The 20863-nt window shown below is 42.5% G+C and overlaps 1 protein-coding gene across 3 annotated transcripts in view; it reads left to right on the forward strand.

Moving 5' to 3' along the window:
• The first annotated feature begins 1819 nt into the window (after window positions 1-1819).
• Window positions 1820-20863, forward strand: part of LOC110261709 (uncharacterized) — a 551822-nt gene continuing 532778 nt past the window's right edge. For all 3 annotated transcript variants that reach the window (XM_084968319.1, XM_084968320.1, XM_084968318.1), the window contains exon 1: window positions 1820-2787. In XM_084968319.1, the coding sequence (XP_084824445.1) occupies window positions 2518-2787 (270 nt within the window). In that variant the 5' untranslated portion in view covers window positions 1820-2517. The remainder of the gene's footprint in view (window positions 2788-20863) is intronic.

Consider the following 20863-nt stretch of genomic DNA (forward strand, 5'->3'; position numbering starts at 1 on the left):
CCCCCCCCCAAAAAAGGGAAGTAGAAGAAAAAAGAAAACAAGGGAAGTGTGATTAAGAGGGTGGGAAATCCACTTATCGACAAAGAAAATGGGTATATGCTTTTTGTCTCTGGTTCAAGTGAATTCCACTGAGTTTCCTTTTTATTTGTTTTTTGGAGAGTGAGGGGTTGGTTACCACTGGGATGATACTAAGGTGGTAGGGATTAATTTTCATATCCCAGGGCAAATTTTTCCTACAGAAGTTTTAACTCCAGCTCTGGAGAAAGGCTTGCCACCTATTATTCCATAGGTAAATTCCAGACCACCCCCTCTTCCTGCCACCTTTTGACAAAGATCTGAGACAATCACCTTTACCAGGCAAAACCCAATGTCGCAAGGGGCCCGAATGTGAGGATTGAACTAGAGGGAAGGGAAGGAACGAGCTAGGAAGCCAGAGAGCCTTGCCTAACAAAATGGCCCTGGGCTGCTAGTCACACACAGCTCCTCCGCCTTTTGTGACCAACTTAACCAGAAAGAGGAAGGAGTAAGGAAAGAAACACAGCTGGAACTGCTAGGCTGCGGACCTTGACCGCGGGCCCAGGCGGGGAACCCTGGATAGCCTTGGAGGAGGCTTCAATGCCGCCCCTGCCTGCCTGGAGGCAGCCAGCCCGGGAGCGCGGCTTCCAGCGCCCCAGAAGCCCACCTGCTCACCCTGAAGTGCTAGCAGGAAGACCCGATTATTTTTATGAGGCCACACTCTTTTTCTTCATTTGCAAATAACAGCCCCATGGGGCCCTTCCCTAGGGACCCCAGGCAGTCAGAGCTTGGAGCCGTCAGAGGGAGAGATTCTGGCCCCATGGGACATGTGTCTTCTTGGGGGCGCTCACGATTCCCTATGCAGTCTGCCTCCCACGCTTGGGCTTCAAAGGCGGTTGCCTGTCATGTTGAAGCCTCAAAAATTAAACGTGCAGCTCACAAGTCCATTAATTTTAGCTTCCCATTAATCTATTTATAAGTGAACCAGCGCTGGCTCTATAAATACAGTCCTATAAAATTGAACTCCTTCCCATAAATCTTCTAAGTTGTTTATTTACATGTATTCCCTCGCCCTCTAACGAGTTTCGTTTCAACTTGGGGAACACCGGGCCGACCCGACCCCGCGACGGGGGTGGGCTCACCGGTTCCCAACTTCCCCGCAGGAATCTTGGGCTCCTTCGAACGGAGAGACTGAGCGGGGGCTGCACACTGAAGGCAAAAACTCATTTTTCCTTCTTGACTGTGTTTCCTTGTGTCTATCCCAAACTCAGGCCCTCCATATTTCCCATCACAAGCTCCGCATTGATTTATATCGTCATAAACAGCGTTCTTGCGACCATAACTTCTCCCATAGCTCGGGGTGAGCTCCTTTTTCACTTCCCTGGCAGCCACTACTTTTAAATCAGGCCTCATAAATAACCCCAGCGCTTCCGGAGGATGAGGTCAGTCAATCGTCTCCCCGGGGCCACTTTCTTGACTTGGATGCCTCCGTGCCCCTCCCCCAGATCACAGGTTGACCCACTCCCACCGCCTTTCCTCCACGTTCCCAGGGCGCAGCGGCGAAAAGCGACGCGGAAACTAGGCACAAGCGCAGCTACTACACTAAGACCCCGGGCGCAGTCTGCGTGAGCACGTACCGCGCGTGCGCCGCCCCAACCCGCTCAGAGCTCACGCACGCGGCGCCGCCGCTCGCATCTAGGCGCGCTGACCGGGTGGCAGGGTAGGGTGTCAACGAGCGCGCACGCGCGGAGGCCTACGCACGCGCACGCACGCACGCGCCGCGGCGCCCCGGAGCGTAACTCCAGCCTTCGCGACTGCCTGGGGCGCTGTCGGCTTACGAGGCTTTTTGCGGCGTGCTCTTGGAATCAAGTTTGCAAACGGCTGCCGCGTGGGAAACCTATTTTCCTTATTTCTTTCTTTCTTTTTTTTCTCCCCAAGCTATTTATGCTAGATTGAGGGAGCCGTTTTGTCACACAAGTTCAACACGTTCCCCCACCCTGGTCCCCAACTAGCAAGGTCAGGTGGCGATTTTTGGTCCACTTGTTCGAAACCGACTTGTTCCTGCCCTCTCTGCTTCGTTTCGCTTTTTCTCATCTCTCCGAAGGGCTGCAGCCTTCTGGAGCTGACTCAGGCAAGAGGCGTCCAGACGCAAATAGGGGTCACACCTGCTGCCGGGAGAGGCCTCAGCATAAAAATGTTCTTTAAATTTTTCAAAAAGCTGCATAATAGCCAAAGGACTTAGCGAAGCGTGACCTGCCCAGGCCGCATGGAGGGCAGCCCTGGCAGTCATCTGTGACTCGACCACCAGTTAACGTCCTGGTCGTGCCTGATCGCGGACCTATTAGCAAACGTTTCAAGGATGTGGCTGTCAGATGTCATTAGCCAACGCGTTTAACTGGGAGGAGGGCACGGCCAGGGCGTGTATGCTTAGAATTTTCTGGAGAGGTCAGAGTCTGCCCTCTGGAACAGTCAAATGCCCATTCCTGTACAGACATTTATCAAATGACTGGAGAAAGGCTGGCACATGAACAGCGGGGTACCGAAGCATGGAAGGGGTGCATGCAAGTCGTGCAGGGGGAAACTCAGTCCGAAATGAGACCCCTGTATGGTGGAGAATCAGATCGAGTCAACCCAATGAGTTATAGCGCTCCTCGTGTGAACCATCGGGTCCTGAGCGCTAGAACCTGGCGTCCGGATGCGCAATTAGAGGCAGGCAGCTGGAGACACCTGATGACCCGGAAGGTCCGTCCCGTGGCTGTTCAAGTGGGCAAAGTGAGTGCGACCATACTCCGAGTTTCCAAGGAAATAAGATTTTAGATAGCTTCTGCACAGCAGTGGATTTTACTGCTAAACTGTCAACCCTTGTAGGTTTGGAAGGGGGCGGGGAGATGTTGCACCAAATGGCTGGGAAAAGCCTAGTCAGTAAAAAAAAAAGTGTAAAACCGTACCAGATCTCCGTACTCCCATTAGCCGGGTCCCACCTACCCGCCCTCTCCCCACCAAAGGTGTCAGAGCTGACTTGGAGAGCAAAGTGTCTTGGACCGGGTTGAATTTTGTATATACATTATCCTCACTGATAAATGATTCTACCAGATACGAGGTGCGAGACCTTTATGAGGACTGTAGTTAGGACTATTTATACACACACACACATTCACACACACAAAATCACGATATGAGAATTCCCCGATAGGACTGAAAACACAGCCACAACAAAACAACATTTACCAGTGTGAATTTTCTTTTCCGTAGGAGTCCCAGATGTTAAGGAAATCAGGAAAAGTTTTCTTGCTGTTTTTTTGTTTGTTTCTTTAGGTTTTAGAGCTCTTGTTTTCAAGAGAATTCTCTTTATTTTTTGCCAGAGATTCCTAAAAATAAGAAACTAACACAATTTGAGGTAGAAGCACAGTTGATTCATTTTATGAGTTGTTTCATACACTCCCTTTTGCTGTTTTTAGGAAGGAGGTTGGCACCGGCTTGAGCCCCACCAACAAAATGATTTGATTCATTCCCTGGGTGATTCACCCAGAATATTTCATTCACTTTTATGTTCAATCTAAATATTCTTTTTTGCTTCAAAGATAAGGGCCATTCTAGACAATGGGGTCAAATAATCCAAAGAAGGATCAAGCTGATCTGGGTCCCCTGTGACCTTTACCCTTCCTTAACTTCTCAATAATGAACATCTGTGTTTGGTGGCCAGTGTCTGAAAGTAATAAAGACAATTAGAGCATTTTATTTTTTCTTGGAGGAGAGGGGTGTGGGTGCCAGTGCGGAGAAGTAGAAACTTGGTTTATGATACTGCTTTGCAGGATGAACCTAGGGGATAACAGTCACTAGGCCTTGCTGCTTTGTAGGCCCTGAGGAATTGAGTGTGGTGATCATGTACCCTGAAGCTATAGGTAATTCATATTGCTCCTTTTTTTTTGGGGGGGGGCTTTTTAGGGCTGCACCCTTGGCATATGGAGGTTCCCTGGCCAGGGGTCAAATGGGGGCTGTAGACACTGGCGTACACCACAGCCACAGCCACACCAGATCCATGCTGCATCTGTGACCTGCACCACAGCTTATGGCAATGCAGGATCTTTAACCCACTGAGCGAGGTCAGGGTTCGAACCCGTGTCCTCATGGGTACTAGTCGGGTTTGTTAACCACGGTCATATTGCTCCTTTCTAGATGAGTCTGTGGGCAATTTTTTTTTTTTTTTTACAGTCCTATCATTTGTCTCCTCTGTACAAAAAGAAGGTGATGTGCACCTCTCTCCAGCCCTGTTCTAAGTTCACTTCCATCTGTGAGGACTGTTAATGAGGTGCCCTCTCTCCCCACTTTTGTGAAGGCCCTCTTCTCTCTTCCATCTAAAAACAACTCAAACCAAACCTAACCCAAACAGCTGGACAACACACAACCCCCATGTGTTAATTTATCGATAAGTATTTCAGCTTCCACTGTGTAAAACTTTAAAAGTCCACCCATCCTCAGGCCCCTTGAAGTTCGGAAAGAATGACATATTCCAGACATAATTAGGAGACATTCAATTCAAAAAATTCATCTCCCAAACAAATATAGAGTGAAAAATCTCAGTTCGTGGTGTCCTCATGGCACTCTGCTGTGAGTTTTTGATAATCCAAAGCTTGTGTCTTGCAAAGGACACATAACGAATCTTGAATGAACAAACGTATTACTAATGCATGCATGAGATGACATAATTTTGAATTCTTGGGTGAAGTTGAAGTGATAAACTACATACATACACATGTGGGAGCTCAGTGGCAGTGAAACTTGTTTTCCTAGTGGAGGTCATTAGCAAAAATCCTATTTTTTGCTAATGACCATAATGCTAGCACAGTTTTCCTGACCTCTAGCCACTGGCGTGCCTCCACCCGTGTCCTCCCACTAACGTCCACGGGAACGTGAGTTTGCAGTTGAATCCTTGTGCGTTTAATCTCACATGTGCACGGGCACACAGAGGACTGTTTTCATTCATCGTTTCTCCTTGATGTCAAACATGTGTTGGGAATTTTGGAACTCAGACTTCTCCAGATCGTATTTGTGACTTTGTTCTCACACATGCAGTTTAGAAACCTACAAGGTGATAACTAGGTTATTCTTCTTCTCTCTCTCTCTCCTCTCTCTTTTTTTTTTTTTTTTCTTTTTTGGCTGTTAATAACTCTGTCCTTCTTCCTTTCCTCTCCCCCACGGGTTACCCCCTCCCCAGCATTCTGTCAAGCAAAAGGCTGTAAAATAGTTATCCAGACCAGCAGCCAGGCAAGTGCCGTTTGAGAGTAATTTCTGCCCCAAGCGTTTAGCCCAGGGCAAAGCAAGCGTGCTCTCTAACTGATCAACCTGGATATTTCATTATTCATTAATTTACTGTTTAACCAAATCCCACTCATTATCAGAGGCAACGCTTGGCAGAGCCCAGCGAACAGTAGCAGTTGGTGTCAGGCGTGGAGAATTGGCCCATTTGATCCTGGGCTGTTTTATTATTCAACACCACTGACTGGGAAAAAGGTCCATGAATAATAAAGAGCCAAAGCGTGTTTGAACTGAGAAGCATGACACAGCCTTACAAAACAGCAGTTAGAAAATTAAAGGCAAGGTGGCCCAGACTTTGCATTTTTTATCTTGGCTGTGGGCACAGACATTTATATCCCTACATTGTTTTCAATGATTTTTTTTTTTTTTTTTTTTTTTTTTTAAGTCCTGAAGACAGAGGCATTTGTTTCAGTCAGTCTCACCCTTTCAAAACAGACCATTGAAGAACTCAGGAGCAAACTCACACAGTAAGAAACAAACATGCCTCCAGATGGGAATTTGAAAACATCATTTCTAACCTCATATAATCAGTTAGGTCCTTTGTGGCCCTTCTTGGCTATGAGGGAGATGTGGGTGATTTTAATTCTCCTTTGGACCTGCCATCATTCATACCCTGCTTTGGTTTAATAAGATAATTCATGATGCTGATCAAATGCATGTTACTTTCCCTTTCTCTCCACTTGGTTCCTTAACAAGTCTTTGGCTCCATAAGCACCTCGTCACAAAAAATATATAGGGCAAGGGTTTTAAAGATCTTGTAGGGAGCATCTAAAATTTCGTTAAGCTGAGAGGAGGGCTTACGAAATAAATAGGCATGAAGGGAAAGTATATGTTCCCCCAGAAGCACCTTTTTGGCGTTTACATAGGCAGGGGTGGTCATGAGTTCTTTCCAGCTCTGTTGGGTCTGTAAATGCACAGTTGTATCAGATACACTTGTTGGATCTACTGGCGAGGGACCTGAAACTATGACTGTCTCTAGAACCGCTCCATCCTGTCATTCTGCTCACCTATCCTTTTAAAGTAATTTTTATGGATAATTTTTAAATTAAAAAAATTTTTTATTCTTTCTTTTTCCATTTTTTATTAACATGTAGTTGTTTTACAATGTTGTGCCAGTTTCTACTGTATAGCAAAGTGACTCAGACATACATTATATATACTTTTTTAATATTATTTTCCGCCATGGTCTATCCCAGGAGATTGGATATAGTTCCCTGTGTAGGACCTTATTGTCTACCCATTTTAAATGTAATAGTTTACATATATTAACCCCAAACTCTTTTTATTCATTGCTGTATAGTTTCTGAATAAGTATGATGAGACAGAAAACAGTAATAATAGCAGTACTTTTTTTTTTTTTTTTGGTCCTTTTAGGGCTGTGCCCGTGGCATATGGAGGTGCCTAGGCTAAGAGGTGAATCCAACTGTAGCTGCTGGACTAGCCACAGCTCACAACAACGCCTTTTCCAAGCCAGCACCATAGCTCACAGCAATGCCAGATCCTTAACCCACTGGGTAAGGCCAGGGGTAGAAGCTGTGTCCTCATGGATGCTAGTCAGATTTGTTTCCGCTGAGCCACGATGGGAACTCCAGATAACAGTACCTTTTTAATGTTGCCTTCTATTCCCTAATAGCCCCTTCATTTTATTCACACACAGCTTACCTTACACAGAGAAATAAAGCACATGAGCTGTGGCTGTTTCACTTAGATGAGCAATAGCTGTGTAGGAAAAAATTTCTAGGGACCAATAAAGTCCACATGGGCTGCCTATACTCCTAAAAATAATACAGATTTAATCTTCGAGGATTTTTCAGAACTTGGTCAGGGTAGAACTGCCTTGATGTTAAGACACTTAGTAACACATAAAAGGCCTCATCCAAAGGTGGTGGTGGTGAGATCAAACCTCGAATGATTTTTAATGTAGGAATCTGTAAACAAAGGTTGAAAGCACTAGAGGCTTGATTTTTTCTTACCTTGATATGTTCTCTTGCCTGCCTTGGATGAATTTGGAAACTATTGTTAATATGTCAGATTTAAAGTAGGACAGAATGTTAACATGGAAAAGTTTCTTTTTAGCATCATTGACCTGAGCACTTCATTTTATAGATGCCTAGAGAATGGCTTGTCTAACCTCAGGCATGTAGCGAGTGTAGCTCCTGACAGAACTGCAGTTAGAAATTTAGTTCCCAAGTGCTCTTTCCTCTGTAAAAGATCTTAGGACTTTGGTTTTTATTCTAGATATTCGTGTCAAATTGTTTTTCTACATATCTTTTTTTTTTTTTTTTGGGTCTTTTTTTGCTATTTTTTGGGCCGCTCCCACGGCATATGGAGGTTCCCAGGCTAGGGGTCCAATCGGAGCTGCAGCCACCAGCCTACGCCAGAGCCACAGCAACGCGGGATCCGAGCCGCGTCTGCAACCTACACCACAGCTCACGGCAATGCCAGATCGTTAACCCACTGAGCAAGGGCAGGGACCGAACCCGCAACCTCATGGTTCCTAGTCGGATTCGTTAACCACTGCGCCACAACGGGCACTCCTACATATCTTTTCAGTGGTTTTGATGCAGAAGTCTTAAAAATTTCTGACCCCATAGGACTGAAGTATAGTGTTTTTAAAACGTCCCTTATGGCAGATACTCTTGGCATCACAGTTTTTTTGTATTGGTTACAGAAAGAGGGTGGAAATTGGTCCTCCTACTTAGTTGCTTTTGAAGGGTTAGGATCATAAGATAAGGAACTCCACTGTTTTCCCTCTAATGTGGGGGACTTGTAAACAAAAGTGAGTGTATGTTAACATAACTCAGTGTGAGCATGATTGAAACTCGCGAGAGATAAAGGTATTGCTTTGACTTCTCAGATTAGGCCAGGCCCTATTAAATCTGAAACCACACATCTTGGGTAGGACCATAGTGAAGAACTCTCAGAGTGAAGTAAAGTAGACGCTGTTAGCCACTTGAGAATCACAAGGTCTCTGTTCTGCCTTTTATTCCAGTCTTGAGATACTGAATTTCACCCTCCAGGGAGGTGTGACTTTAGGATTCTGAAGACTCTGATGCCTCTTTGAGTCCTTGGGATTTAGGACTTTGAAGGATCTGGAAGAGAGAGCAGTGTGGGAGGAGCAGGTCTTCATGCTCCCTAGAGAAGAGACAGTTTGTTGGAAATCTGTAAGGGGAAGGCATCTTAGCATTTTTTCTGAGCTCGATGGATCACAGGGACAGAGAAACCCAATACAAATATCACCTCGTCTGAGACACATTTCTTTTCTAACTCCTTTACCTCCTGTTATGATTACTCATTTTAAGTTTTGTCCCAGAGTTCTCAACCCTGGATGCATGTGAAAATCACCTAGAGAGAGTTTAAAAAAATCCTGATGTCCAAGACCAATCCTCTGATTTGTTTGTTTTGGATCTGAGACACTGGTATTACTTCAGAAGATCCTCAGGTAAATCTAATGTACAGCTGGAATAACAAATCAATGGGTTATGTTCTCAGAGCACTTACTTCATAACATGACACTTTCCCATTGTCCAATTATGAAAGTGTCTCTCTGGTCATGTCATACTATACACTCTAAGTGTAAAGACCATGTCTCAAACAACTTACATAAAATGTATAGTCTTGCTTATTCATTCAACAGGTTCTTGCTGAGCAATTACTAAATTGCAGAATCTGGGGACACATCAGTGACAAGAGATACCTGGGCTTTTACCTTGCGAAATTTACAGTCTTTTGTCCTTGGAGGCAAGTATGTTGATTCTGCCTTTGTGGATTATCTACGGTTAGCTGATAGCTGGCCAAGAGGCATCCTAGTATGACAGACGACTTCTGAGTGCCTTTTCTGTGCTGGCCATTGTGCTAGGTCCTGGTTACATTGGGGCAGATGAGTCAGGCTGTAGGGCTCTTGGTTTGGGCATAGTTTTCTCTGTCCTTGCATTGGCCTATCCTGTGTTTCCTAAACCCTGTACATTTGTGAAATTTTCATTTAAATCTGACTTACCTACACAATGAATTTCAGATTTTTAAAATCGAAGAGGTTTCAACACATTGCTGAAATGCCCTGTGGTTTCCATCCCTCATGATGCACTCTAGATGGTAAATAGAACGCGTAGGTGTTTATAGATTGCTTCAATTTCCTTTACTCTAGTTTCATCTCACAGTAGGACACAGTCTACATTTCAGTTAATGATGAATTTGAAGTTTATATCTGGCTATTTTCATCAACCTTCCCTTCTAAATCAAAGTATCCATTATATAGATAAACTAGTTATAACATTTGCATTTCACTTTATGAAGTATTCTCATTAACTTAAGTAATATCATTTGTTTTGATCCTCGCAACGAGTTTGAAATGTAAAGTGGGTATAAGGGCACCTGTCTTGATTTTACCAGGTAAGAAACCTAGGCTTAGGTTGAGACTCCAGCTCACCTTGCAGGTAATCAGCAGAGCAAAAAAGGTCCATGCTCTTTCTGTCATTCCATACTGCCATACTTAATGTGAGGAAGTGTCCACATGGACCACAGAAATACACAAATACTAAGTTTTGTTACAGTACTTGAAATGCAAAAACAACAATGCTAACATATTAATGTGCAGTAGCATGATACATATTTTAATACATACTAATTTATATCACCTGTACAAAGAGGGGCATATGTTTGTGAGAAGTTTGAACAAGCAGAAGTGGACCTGGAGTAATTAAAGAATCCTTTTAGAAACTCTTATAGTGCTCTGATTAATACGTAAGATTGCTTTGTAACTATATTCTCAGTTATTTGTGTGTAAATGAGTGTTTCTTAAGTGCTCAAGAATACTAAAGACAGTGTGTTCTTTTAAACAGTTTATATACTCTCCCTATAATCTGTATTTACCCTGGCCATTTGTTCAGCAAGTCTTTTCCCCATTGATATGGTAAAGAAAACTTCTGCTCTGCCAGACCTTTGTCAGCTCAGAAATTCTGATTTAAGTGAGTCTGAATTAATGAGGTTTTACTTTATTTGCAACTTAATAGGTTTTGCACCATATATCTGCTTTTATATACACTTATAACTTTACCAATATGTATATTTTTATACATTTAAAAATATTCTGCTGAGCTACCGACCTGATTTACCAATGAACCTGAGATGTTTCAAATTATTTTATGGCTTCTTAGCATAGATTTGCCTTAGTCCATCTGTGGCAGTGGAGGAAAAATTCTGTTTCCTTAAGTCCTTTTATTAGGGTGCCAAAAGGTATAAAAATATGAAGCCATTTAATAGCCAGCCTCTTTGAAAATACCAAGCACACATAGTGTGCATGCTAAGTTTAATCACACTGATGGATTTACATGTAATGTCTCAATTCCAGACTCCCTCATTAGTGCAGTCAATCTTGAAGTTCTCCCCGGTGAGTGAAGGGTGAAGGTGACTTCAACACCCGGGAGAGGACGGCTGGATATTGCCAATGCCCAGAAAAAGACAGTGGGAAAAAACTCTACCATATGAGGCTATAATCCTAGCTGTGGTCAATGTGTTGAAAGCTTTATATTTCCTGACCACAGGATCTTTCTATAAAATGAACAGGGAGAAGGGATATTCCCAGGATTAGCCAGCTGGCTATTTCTATATGCTTATTAAAATTTCTGGAAGAGATGGTGAGGCCTTTAAACCCTTTTACAATATATCCGCTTGAGAAATCATGAGCTTCCTCCTCACCCGAATTTGGTGCAAGAGGGCTGGATAAAATATATTTTCAAACTTAAAGTTTGACAGTTGTAGCAAAGCAATGGGAATATAGAAAATGCTGATAAAAGCAGCAGTAGTAGCAGAAGCAAGGAGAGAATCCAGATGTCACCTTCATGGGGGATCTTTTTCTCTTCTAAGGACCCATAGGTCAGGCTTTTTAATTTTGGACAAAACACGGTTTCATTCCATCCCATGCAGGGTGCAGGGGCGCCCTTGTCTTTTGGATGCTGAGTTTAGAACCTACTGCCTCTTTGTATTCAGTATCCACACACTATCTCCCTAGCTTGCTGGGCGAATCCCCGCACAATAGTGGCATTAAGGAAGCCACAGCACAGGCAATCCATTTGACTCTTTGTTTAGGGACGAGAAAGCAACTTAACACTTCAGGCTTATCAGTAGACGGACACTGGGTCATCAGGTATCCTGTAGAAGCAGCATTAGTGTTAGCTAATGAGAGCTCCTCAGAGTGTTTAGCTAGACTTGCCAGACCCAGGGATATTGTTTCATGGTGTTATTCCTCCTTCTCTTCTTCTTCTTTTTTTTTTTTTTTTTTTGGAAGAGTTTTAATAAGTGAAGCCAAGATGTGTACTCTTTCTCTTTCCATCTCCCTCCCCCGCCAATCCCCATAGCTAGATAGATATACAGAAAGACAGACATAAGTATAAATGTACAAAATGACCTTCTTTTCTTTCTTCCTCTTCTTCTCCTTTGAATAGATCACTGAGCCTATCAGATCTTCATTTTCAGATGGAGGGCTCCCGGGAGATATATAGGGGAAATCAAATGTACTTTTCTATCTTGAAGTCTTATCATTCCAGTTAAGACACTCTGTCTTTTCCTTTTTTTTAAAAATTTTTTTTTTTTTTTGTCTTTTTTGCTATTTCTTGGGCCGCTCCCGCGGCATATGGAGGTTCCCAGGCTAGGGGTCCAATCGGAGCTGTAGCTGCCAGCCTACGCCAGAGCCACAGCAGCGCGGGATCTGAGCCGCGTCTGCAACCTACAGCACAGCTCATGCCAGATCGTTAACCCACTGAGCAAGGGCAGGGACCGAACCCGCAACCTCATGGTTCCTAGTCGGATTCGTTAACCACTGCGCCACGACGGGAACTCCTGTCTTTTCCTTCTAATTGGTGTCTTCAGAACCAGTGCATAAGCATGCGTATTAGACTTAAGCACATTCCAAGGAAAATCTTTTGTTGAGAAGTATAGTGAAAACAGTAGTTTATATTTTTTAGCTTTTTACAGTTTATAGTGTATGTATTTTGTTTCACTTACCCTGCTCCCTGCAACATGTTGTCTGGAATATGACAGATCTCACTGAGTAAAAGAAAGCTGGGAAAAGTAAATAGGCTTTGTCCAGTGACAAGCAATGAAGAGATTCTGAGCTGATTCTCTGGAAGCCTTCTCATTGGCAGAGGACATCCTGTCATACCAGTGTCCTCTGGATAACAACAGAAAATCACACTTATTAATTGTACCACGATAATTTAGGTGAAAGTGAAAGAATGAACTAGAAGAACTTTAAGTGTGTGTGCGTTTCCAATCATCTAGAACCAAAGTAGGAATGTATGGAGGTCAAGGGCAATGGTACAGGAGAAAGGGAGGGTACCACCTTATGAGCATTATCTCTGCTTTCTGGCATCTAACCACTAGGACTTTGTGCAAAGGAAGACAAAAAGTAGATTAAATGGCTATCCACAGAGGAAGGATTGAAGAGAAGAACAGAAAGAAAACCAAGGCAGAAAGGCAGAAATGAGAAATGAAGGAAAGCATGGATTAAGGAATGGGTGGGTGAGTGAGATGGTGGTAATACCACTATTCTTTTTCATGGAAAGCCTGATATTTGGGACCGTAGAATATTATATTTAAATTAGAGTCAGCTGAACATTTAATAAGACTCTGAGACAAGAAAAAACTTCCTCCTTAGTGTTTCTTCTAGTTGATTTTTGATGCCAGACATTTCCTTGACCTCAGGCAAAGTTTTTCAGTTCTCTATTTCAAATTTGAACTTTTAAATACAGGTAAAAGAGGAGTTCCCATTCGTGGCGCAGTGGTTAACAAATCTGACTAAGGAACCATGAGGTTGAGGGTTTGATCCCTGGCTTTGATCAGTGGATTAAGGATCCAGCATTGCCGTGAGCTGTGGTGGTATAGATCGCAGACGTGGCTGGGATCCCGCGTGGCTGTGGCTGTGGCTGTGGCTGTGGTGTAGGCCGGCAGCTGTAGCTCGGATTAGACCCCTAGCCTGGGAACCTCCATATGCCATGGGTGCGGCCGTAGAAAATACAAAAACAAACAAACAAACAAAAAAACCCCAACAAGTACAGGTAAAAGAGTATGTAGTATGGATGATTTTCAAAGTGTATAGGATGATTTCTGCTTATTTCTTGCTTGGATATAGGGAAGGTATCTATAGGTAAGTATTCTTTGTGCCTTTGACAATGAGATGGAGTTGCTATTGAAATGAAAATGAATGGAGGAAGTCAGTGGAAACTCTTTAATATATCAGTAGAGAAACTTGGCTTCCTCTGTTTTAACCAATCCATGTGCCTCCTGTTGTCATTCCCCAAGAAGAAGAAAATGTCACTTTCAGTGTCACTATGGACTTTGATATCTTGCAAAAAATGCTTAAACTTAATATGATCACTAGAAAATATCTGATGGACCCAAATCTAGGGACAATATACATGACAAGTGGCCTACATTCCTCAAAAATGTCAAGGTCACGAAAAAGAATAGCCAAGGGACTGTTTCAGATTAAAGACAACTAAAGAAACATGCAACTAAATGCAATTTATAATTAAGTATTTATCTCAAAGAAAAAATTGCTATAAGGATTTATTGGGAAACTGATGCAATGTAAATATGGTCAGTATATTAGAGACTAGCATTGCATTAATGCTAGGTTTTTTGTTTTTTTTTTTTTGTCTTTTTTGCCATTTCTTGGGCTGCTCCTGTGGCATATGGAGGTTCCCAATCTCGGAGCTGTAGCCACCGGCCTGCGCCAGAGCCACAGCAACGTGGGATCTGAGCCGCGTCTGCAACCTACACTGCAGCTCACGGCAGCTCTGGATCCTGAACCCACTGAGCAAGGCCAGGGGTCGAACCTGCAACCTCATAGTTCCTAGTCGGATTTGTTAACCACTGAGCCATGACGGGAACTCCAATGTTAAGTTTTTGATTTTGATAATTGTGCTCTTTAAAAAGGTGGGATGTGTTCAGTTGATTCTCAGTTCAGGAGGAAATGAGGAAGAGGAGGGAGGGATGGAACAAATGTGGTAAAAATTGTGAAGCTGGGTGAATATGGAAGATCTTTGTTTCTGTTCTTGCTGTACCTGTGTATTATACTTGATAAAACTTCTACACAGAAAGTTTTTAAAAAGTGGAGAAATCATTTTCTTACTAGATAGGACATCCTTGTGCATTTGGGCTGTGTTTCTACCACTGATAGCTTAACCACTCTCGCTAGCGAATAAGAGTAACAGGCCAGGATAATGTTGCATTTCTTTACATTGAATGCAAAAAGCCAGTCAGTTTTGAACGTTCAGTTTGGTCAGACAGTATAGCTCACACATTTTTGATAGATGAGATAAGAGTATGCCCTCAGCATAAAGGTGTATAATGTAAGATCTATCCATACACAAGGCTGTGACTAAGTCAGGCATCATTTTTGTTTAACATGCTTACCTGGACATAAAGATTTTGACTGAAAATCTCATTTGGGACATTTTGGTAGTTTCCTTTCTTTAAAAATGGTCAAATGGAGTTATTTAAATTTATATACAAAGACTCTTTATACAGCTAAAGATCCTGGACATGTAGGACAGACTTGTATTTGCCATGGGGGAGGGGGAGGGGGTGGAATGGACTGGGAATCTGGGGTTAGTAGATGACAACTTGCATTTGGAGTGGGCAGACAATGAGATCCTGCTGTATAGCACAGTGAACTGTATATCTAATCACTTGTGATGGAACATGATGGAGGATAATGTGAGAAAAAGAATGTATATATATATGACTGGGTCACTTTGCTGTACAACAGAAATTGACAGAACACTGTAAATCAACCATAATAAAAAAATCAAGAGCAGTTAAATGCTTGTAGTACAATGAAATAAATTCATTTACTAAATCATGAAATTAAGCACAGCTATGGATAAAACTTACAGGAAACAGCAGATGTGTTTAAGAAAACTGCCCTAGTTCAAGTCTGGCCACTTGTTTTTTCTGTTATCATGTGGTGTTGTATTGATCCGTGCCCCATTTTGATGCATTCCATCTTACAGGGCCCACAAATAAGGCTTAGTCATTTACTTGTGCCAGGACTGATACATGAATTATGGAGAATTCTTAGTCCCTCTGTCTGCCACAGCAAAATTTAGCATTTGAAGTGCAAACTCCTGATCGACTGATTTTCATGGCTTTAGCTATTTTCTTCCTATCTCTTCCTCTATGGATTTATGCTAATGCTGGCCATATGATTAGCCTCTCATTTGGCACTTGTTTAGTTATACCATAGTTGTCTGGAAATAAATGTCTTTTCTTTGCAGTAGTGATGGAAAGGTTGTGAAGATTCTCTTGGATTTTAGGGGTGGGAAATAGAACAACTTCAGGCTGAGCACTAGTTAAAGAAAGTCTCCCCCACTACTCAGAAGTCATTTGCTTTATTGTTACTTCCTGTGTTTTGCTATCAATGACCCCCCGTGGCATCAGTAGCCCTTGGTTAAAAGCTGTTCACTGGTTGCCTTGACAGGATTTTGCTGTTTAACTCTTTCATGCCCATTTGAATATGTCACATACCTATGCTTCTAAGTGTTCTCAGTGAGTTTTTCCACAACATAGGTTCTAGATCCAAATTGCAATCTTTAAAGACATACCTGTTTTTGAAACTAGGAGGTTCGGAATTGAGCTATAGGAAATAAAAGGTGACCAACGCACAGAATCCATGGGGCTTTCCTGAAGTCTTTTACTGTCAGATTTCCATCCCAACACAGGGCACATCTGCACAGTGGGAATTTGGGGGCTTGAAAGGGACTATGTGGGGGTGTTTCTGCCTCTGTATAAACATTCTGATCCCTCCCTTTCTCCTGGCGAAGTAAAGGCCTACAACTATCTAGGCCTCCACCTGAGTGATTTTTGCTGTATCTGTGTTAGCTCTGTGCCAGCATCAGTCAGAACACAGCCATTAGCAGGAACTGTCACAAACATGGGGGGCAGGCAGCAACACAGTAAGAGCGATTCTCCCTTCAGCAGCAGCAGTTCCTTGGGGTCTCTATAAACATAGCCTCCTATCAGGTTGGCTTACAGATTGTCATAGTGTTTACAGATTGTCCTGAAAATGAGATGTCATGTGAGGGGTTCCCGGGGTGCAGCTCTTGAAATGAATTCAATATGAAAAATTAAAGTGATGTGGGATCTTAGTACCAGTCAAAAACCTATGCAGAATTGTAGATGAAAGGAGTTGGTACTGTAAATTATGTTATCATGGATGGGGAACATTTATATCAATCATTAGGGCTGGAGGATGCCGTTATATATGGGTAATTGATGAGTCACATTAAAAATAGGCTAATGTAGATAATAGGTGAGTAGAAAATAATATCTCAGATGTTTGGGCCTGAAGCTGTCCTCTGAGTCACAGCTAGTAGCTAACAGTCCGGAAATTATTTTTAACTGTATGTGTAAGAAAATGCTGAGTGCCTTTTCCTTTAGACATCCCTGAACATCCTAAGTCATTACAGGTGCTAAAGCCATAGAAGGATTTTAAAGCACTACTTACAGATTCCAGAGGAGAAGGCCTGTGTGGTCTGTTTTACTGCAAGCACAGTAAAAATTAGTGGGCCCTATTTATTCATTACTAATCTGGTGGCAGAGATGTATCTTAATTCCTCATGTGCTTAAGTGCTGCAGCTATTATTTGTTGAGAAATTTTCCCTTTTTTCCCCCCTATTAAATCTTCATTCCAGGAGTTGTGTTTATTTGGCACTAAGTTAAAAGGAGAGGATGTTGTTAAAAGAAGGGACCACTTTACGGTGCCTATTAACACAGCATCTCAGTACCTACTGCTACTAAAACCCAACTGATTCAGTCTCTGAAGTCTGTCATCAAAGGGTCATTTGGAAACTATTAGAATTCACAGATATAATTTTTTAAAAATCTAAAAATATATGTTATGGTCAAATGGTTGAAATTTTGTTCAACTTTATTTCCTTTCTCTAGGTTTTGGGAATATGTTATTAGTCATATCATATTTTAATTTAATTATTTTTCTGTGATATTTATAGAATAACTTAGACTTTCTGTCCTAGAGGTACAAGTGCATGTAAAAAAAGAAAGGAAAACTATCAGCAAAGAGTTCCGTCTCTGCTGACATGTAGAAGTAAGAGCATTTCAAATTGGAGCAGAGCATGTGAAACATCTGAGTCATTATAAGACTGAAGTGGCTAATAAGGGTGTATCTGGCCATGTTTTAAAACTGAAGCCTGGTGCACAAACAGAAATGTAATGAAACCCAAAGAAATACTAAATAGTACATTCTTTTCAAGAGTGATGATTTCATTCCTGAGAGTACCCTTTTCCCCCAAAGAACTCAAGTGACTAATAAGGTTAAGTTCATTTGAAGTATTTTATTTATTTATTTATTTGCTTACTTTTGCCTTTTTAGGGCCACATCTATGGCATACGGAATTTCCTGGGCTAGGGGTCGAACCGGAGCTTCAGTTTCCGGCCAAGGCCACAGCCACAGCAATACTGGCTCCAAGCCACATCTGCAACCTGCTTGTGGCAACGCTGGATCCTTAACCCACTGAGCAAGGCCAGGGATTGAACCCTCATCCTCATGTATACTAGTCAGGTTCTTAACCTGCTGAGCCACAACGTGAGCTCCCATTTGAAGTATTTTAAATCTCATATTGGGAGTTCCCGTGGTGGCGCAGTGGTTAACGAATCCGACTAGGAACCATGAGGTTGCGGGTTCGGTCCCTGCCCTTGCTCAGTGGGTTAACGATCTGGCATTGCCGTGAGCTGTGGTGTAGGTTGCAGACACGGCTCGGATCCCGCGTTGCTGTGGCTCTGGCATAGGCTGGCAGCTACAGCTCCGATTCGACCCCTAGCCTGGGAATCTCCATATGCCGTGGAAGCGGCCCAAGAAATAGCTAAAAAGACAAAGAAAAAAAAAACAAACTCATATTGTATATGCATACTGGAGTGAACATTCCCTCCTATGGACAGAATGTTTATGTCTCCCCCTCCCCAAATTCATATATCGGGACTCTATCCCCACCCCCAATGATATTATTAGGAGGTGGGGTCTTTGACAGGTATTAGGATTTGATGAGATTATGAGGTTGGAACCCTTAGGAATGGGATTAGTGCCTTTATAAGAGTGACCAGAGAGCTTGCGCCCCTCTCTGCCATTTGAGGATAGAAGCTGGCAGTCTGCAACCCAGAAGAGAGTCTCACTAGAACCCAACCATGCTGGCATTTGATCTTGTACCTCCGGGCCCAGAACTAAATTTCTGTTGTTTACAAACCATATAGTCCATGATGTTTTTTTTCACAGCTGGCTGAGCTAAGACTTTCCCTGAGAAAACCCCTTTTCCTTTTAAACCTGAGGCCTGAATCAATGCCTCCTTCTAATATGGGCAAATTTGTACCTCAGATATTGTATCTCACCAGCCTCTACCTAACTCCCTGGCTCATGTAAGGGGCTCAGAAAGACCACCTCTGATTATTAGCCTAATTTGATCTCAACCCATGTTTCAAATGTTTTAGAAACACTAGAATTTAAAACTGGTACTATTTTTGAGGGTACCTGAGAGAGTCAGGTGCATACTGTGGCTTGTTGGCTTCCCCCTCCTAGCACAGGCATTTTATTTTATTTGTTTTTTATTTATTTTTTGTCTTTTAGGGCCACACCTGCAGCATATGGAGTTCCCAGGCTAGGGGTCAAATCGGAGCTGTAGCTGCTGGCCTACACCACAGCCACAGAAACTTGGGATCTGAGCCACGTCTGTGACCTACACCACAGCTCATGGCAACGCTGGATCCTTAACCCACGGAGCAAGGCCAGGGATGGATCACACCTCCTCATGGATACTAATGGGGTTCGTTGACCACTGAGCCACGATGGGAACTCCCTGTCACAGGCATTTTAGAAGTGGGGATCCATGGCCACACAATGAGCCCTGGGCAGCTCTAGATAGCAGACCATTTTGTGACTACCTAGAGTAAAAGTCGCTAGAATAAAAGAGCACCCTGAATCACATGAGGAGAAAACCATCCCAATAACAAATTTTGGGTAAAAATGAAAAAAAGGAAATGGAACCATATCATTTGTATTTTAGCGATGTTACAGTTGTTTCAGTGGGTATCTGAAAGGACAGCGATAGGTGATTACTAGGTGCAATTAAGCTTTTGAGAAAAACAAAACAAATTGCCAGGTCGTCTCTCTAAGCTATGGAAATAGTTAAACAGCACATTAGAGATTATGTTTTATCAGTTTTATAGTGAGAGGAACACTAGATCAGGGTCAGGATACCTGGGCATCAGTGCTGGCTCTGGCACTAAGTAGATAGCTGACCTCGTACAGCTCTCCTAACTTCCTCTGCCTTAGTTTCTTCACCTGTAACATGAATGAGCTGGGGTAGACCAGTTGGACTTCGTAGACCTTGTCTCTCCATGCCTTACAAAGGTATTTAAAGAAATAATAATCATCTGACCTTTTTATATTTTATTTAACTTTTTTATTCTCCTGTTGGGATATGTACCCAGGTGACAGCTGGGGGCTCTGTTCTGTCAACTTATTAATGAAAATATTACTGAGTTTGTTCAGAAGATCTACAGATATGCTAATTGGCAGCTGCTCCATTCTTCTCAGGGAGTGATTCCAAGTGAAATATTTGGAATTGGGTTTGAAATACTTCTTCCTTATTCCTGCCTGGGGGATTTTTGTAAAAGAATAAAAAATTTACCTTAAGTCAGAAGATTCTTTGGTCTGATCCACCTCTTTGAGGACTTTATGAGCAGGAGGGAAGGTTATGGCAGTTTTTCATTTATGTCAGAGCTTGGAACAATAATGGGGTCTGGAATTGCTCTTCATAAAAGTGTATGAAATTATCAGCAGAATGGAAGGGAAATGCGGCAGGTGAGATCAGAGATAGAAAAATAATTTTACTATTACAAAGTAGTTTTCTTTCTTTAAATGGCATGCAGAGCTAATCCACCCTGATATCCACGCTGGGTATTTATCTGGTTAATATATTTCTTTGCAAATAACTTCATACTATATTCCTATTGTGATAAATTCTCCTCTACCTGGAGCTTTCCCAAGTGGCGCGACACCCTAAGCAAAGTAGCTTCTGTCAGCGATGCAGGTGACTGTGCAACCTCTTTAGAACTCCAGACCATGGTCGAGGCACTCCATGAAACATGACATCCCAAAGGCTTTTTAAAATGACCTTTAAAATCTTGACTGAGTGTGTAAGAGAAATAGGGATAAGGCAACTTGAATATCCCAGGACAAGCCAACCACAATGCCTGTGAGGAACTGGAATTCATGTAACCCTAAGAATGTAAATTGAATAATAATTTTGTAGACTTTAAAGCCACAGAAGATGCCTGGGGTCAGTATTAAATGCAGAAGAAAAAAAGACACTGTGCTTAAAATTCTGTTAGAGAAACTTGAAGACTTTGTCAGATTTCCAAGGCTTTCTCTATGCAAAAAAAGACACATTCTGTTGCACACATGCATGATATATTATACATGCAGACGTCTATTCGAGGGGTTTATGGGTGGTGGTAGAGGGAG

The sequence above is a fragment of the Sus scrofa genome, chromosome 7 (genome assembly GCF_054392235.1).
Source record: "Sus scrofa isolate SSC_HxYL_T2T_F1_AM1 chromosome 7, Sscrofa_HxYL_maternal_Yorkshire_Landrace_v2.0, whole genome shotgun sequence".
Lineage (NCBI taxonomy): Eukaryota > Metazoa > Chordata > Mammalia > Artiodactyla > Suidae > Sus > Sus scrofa.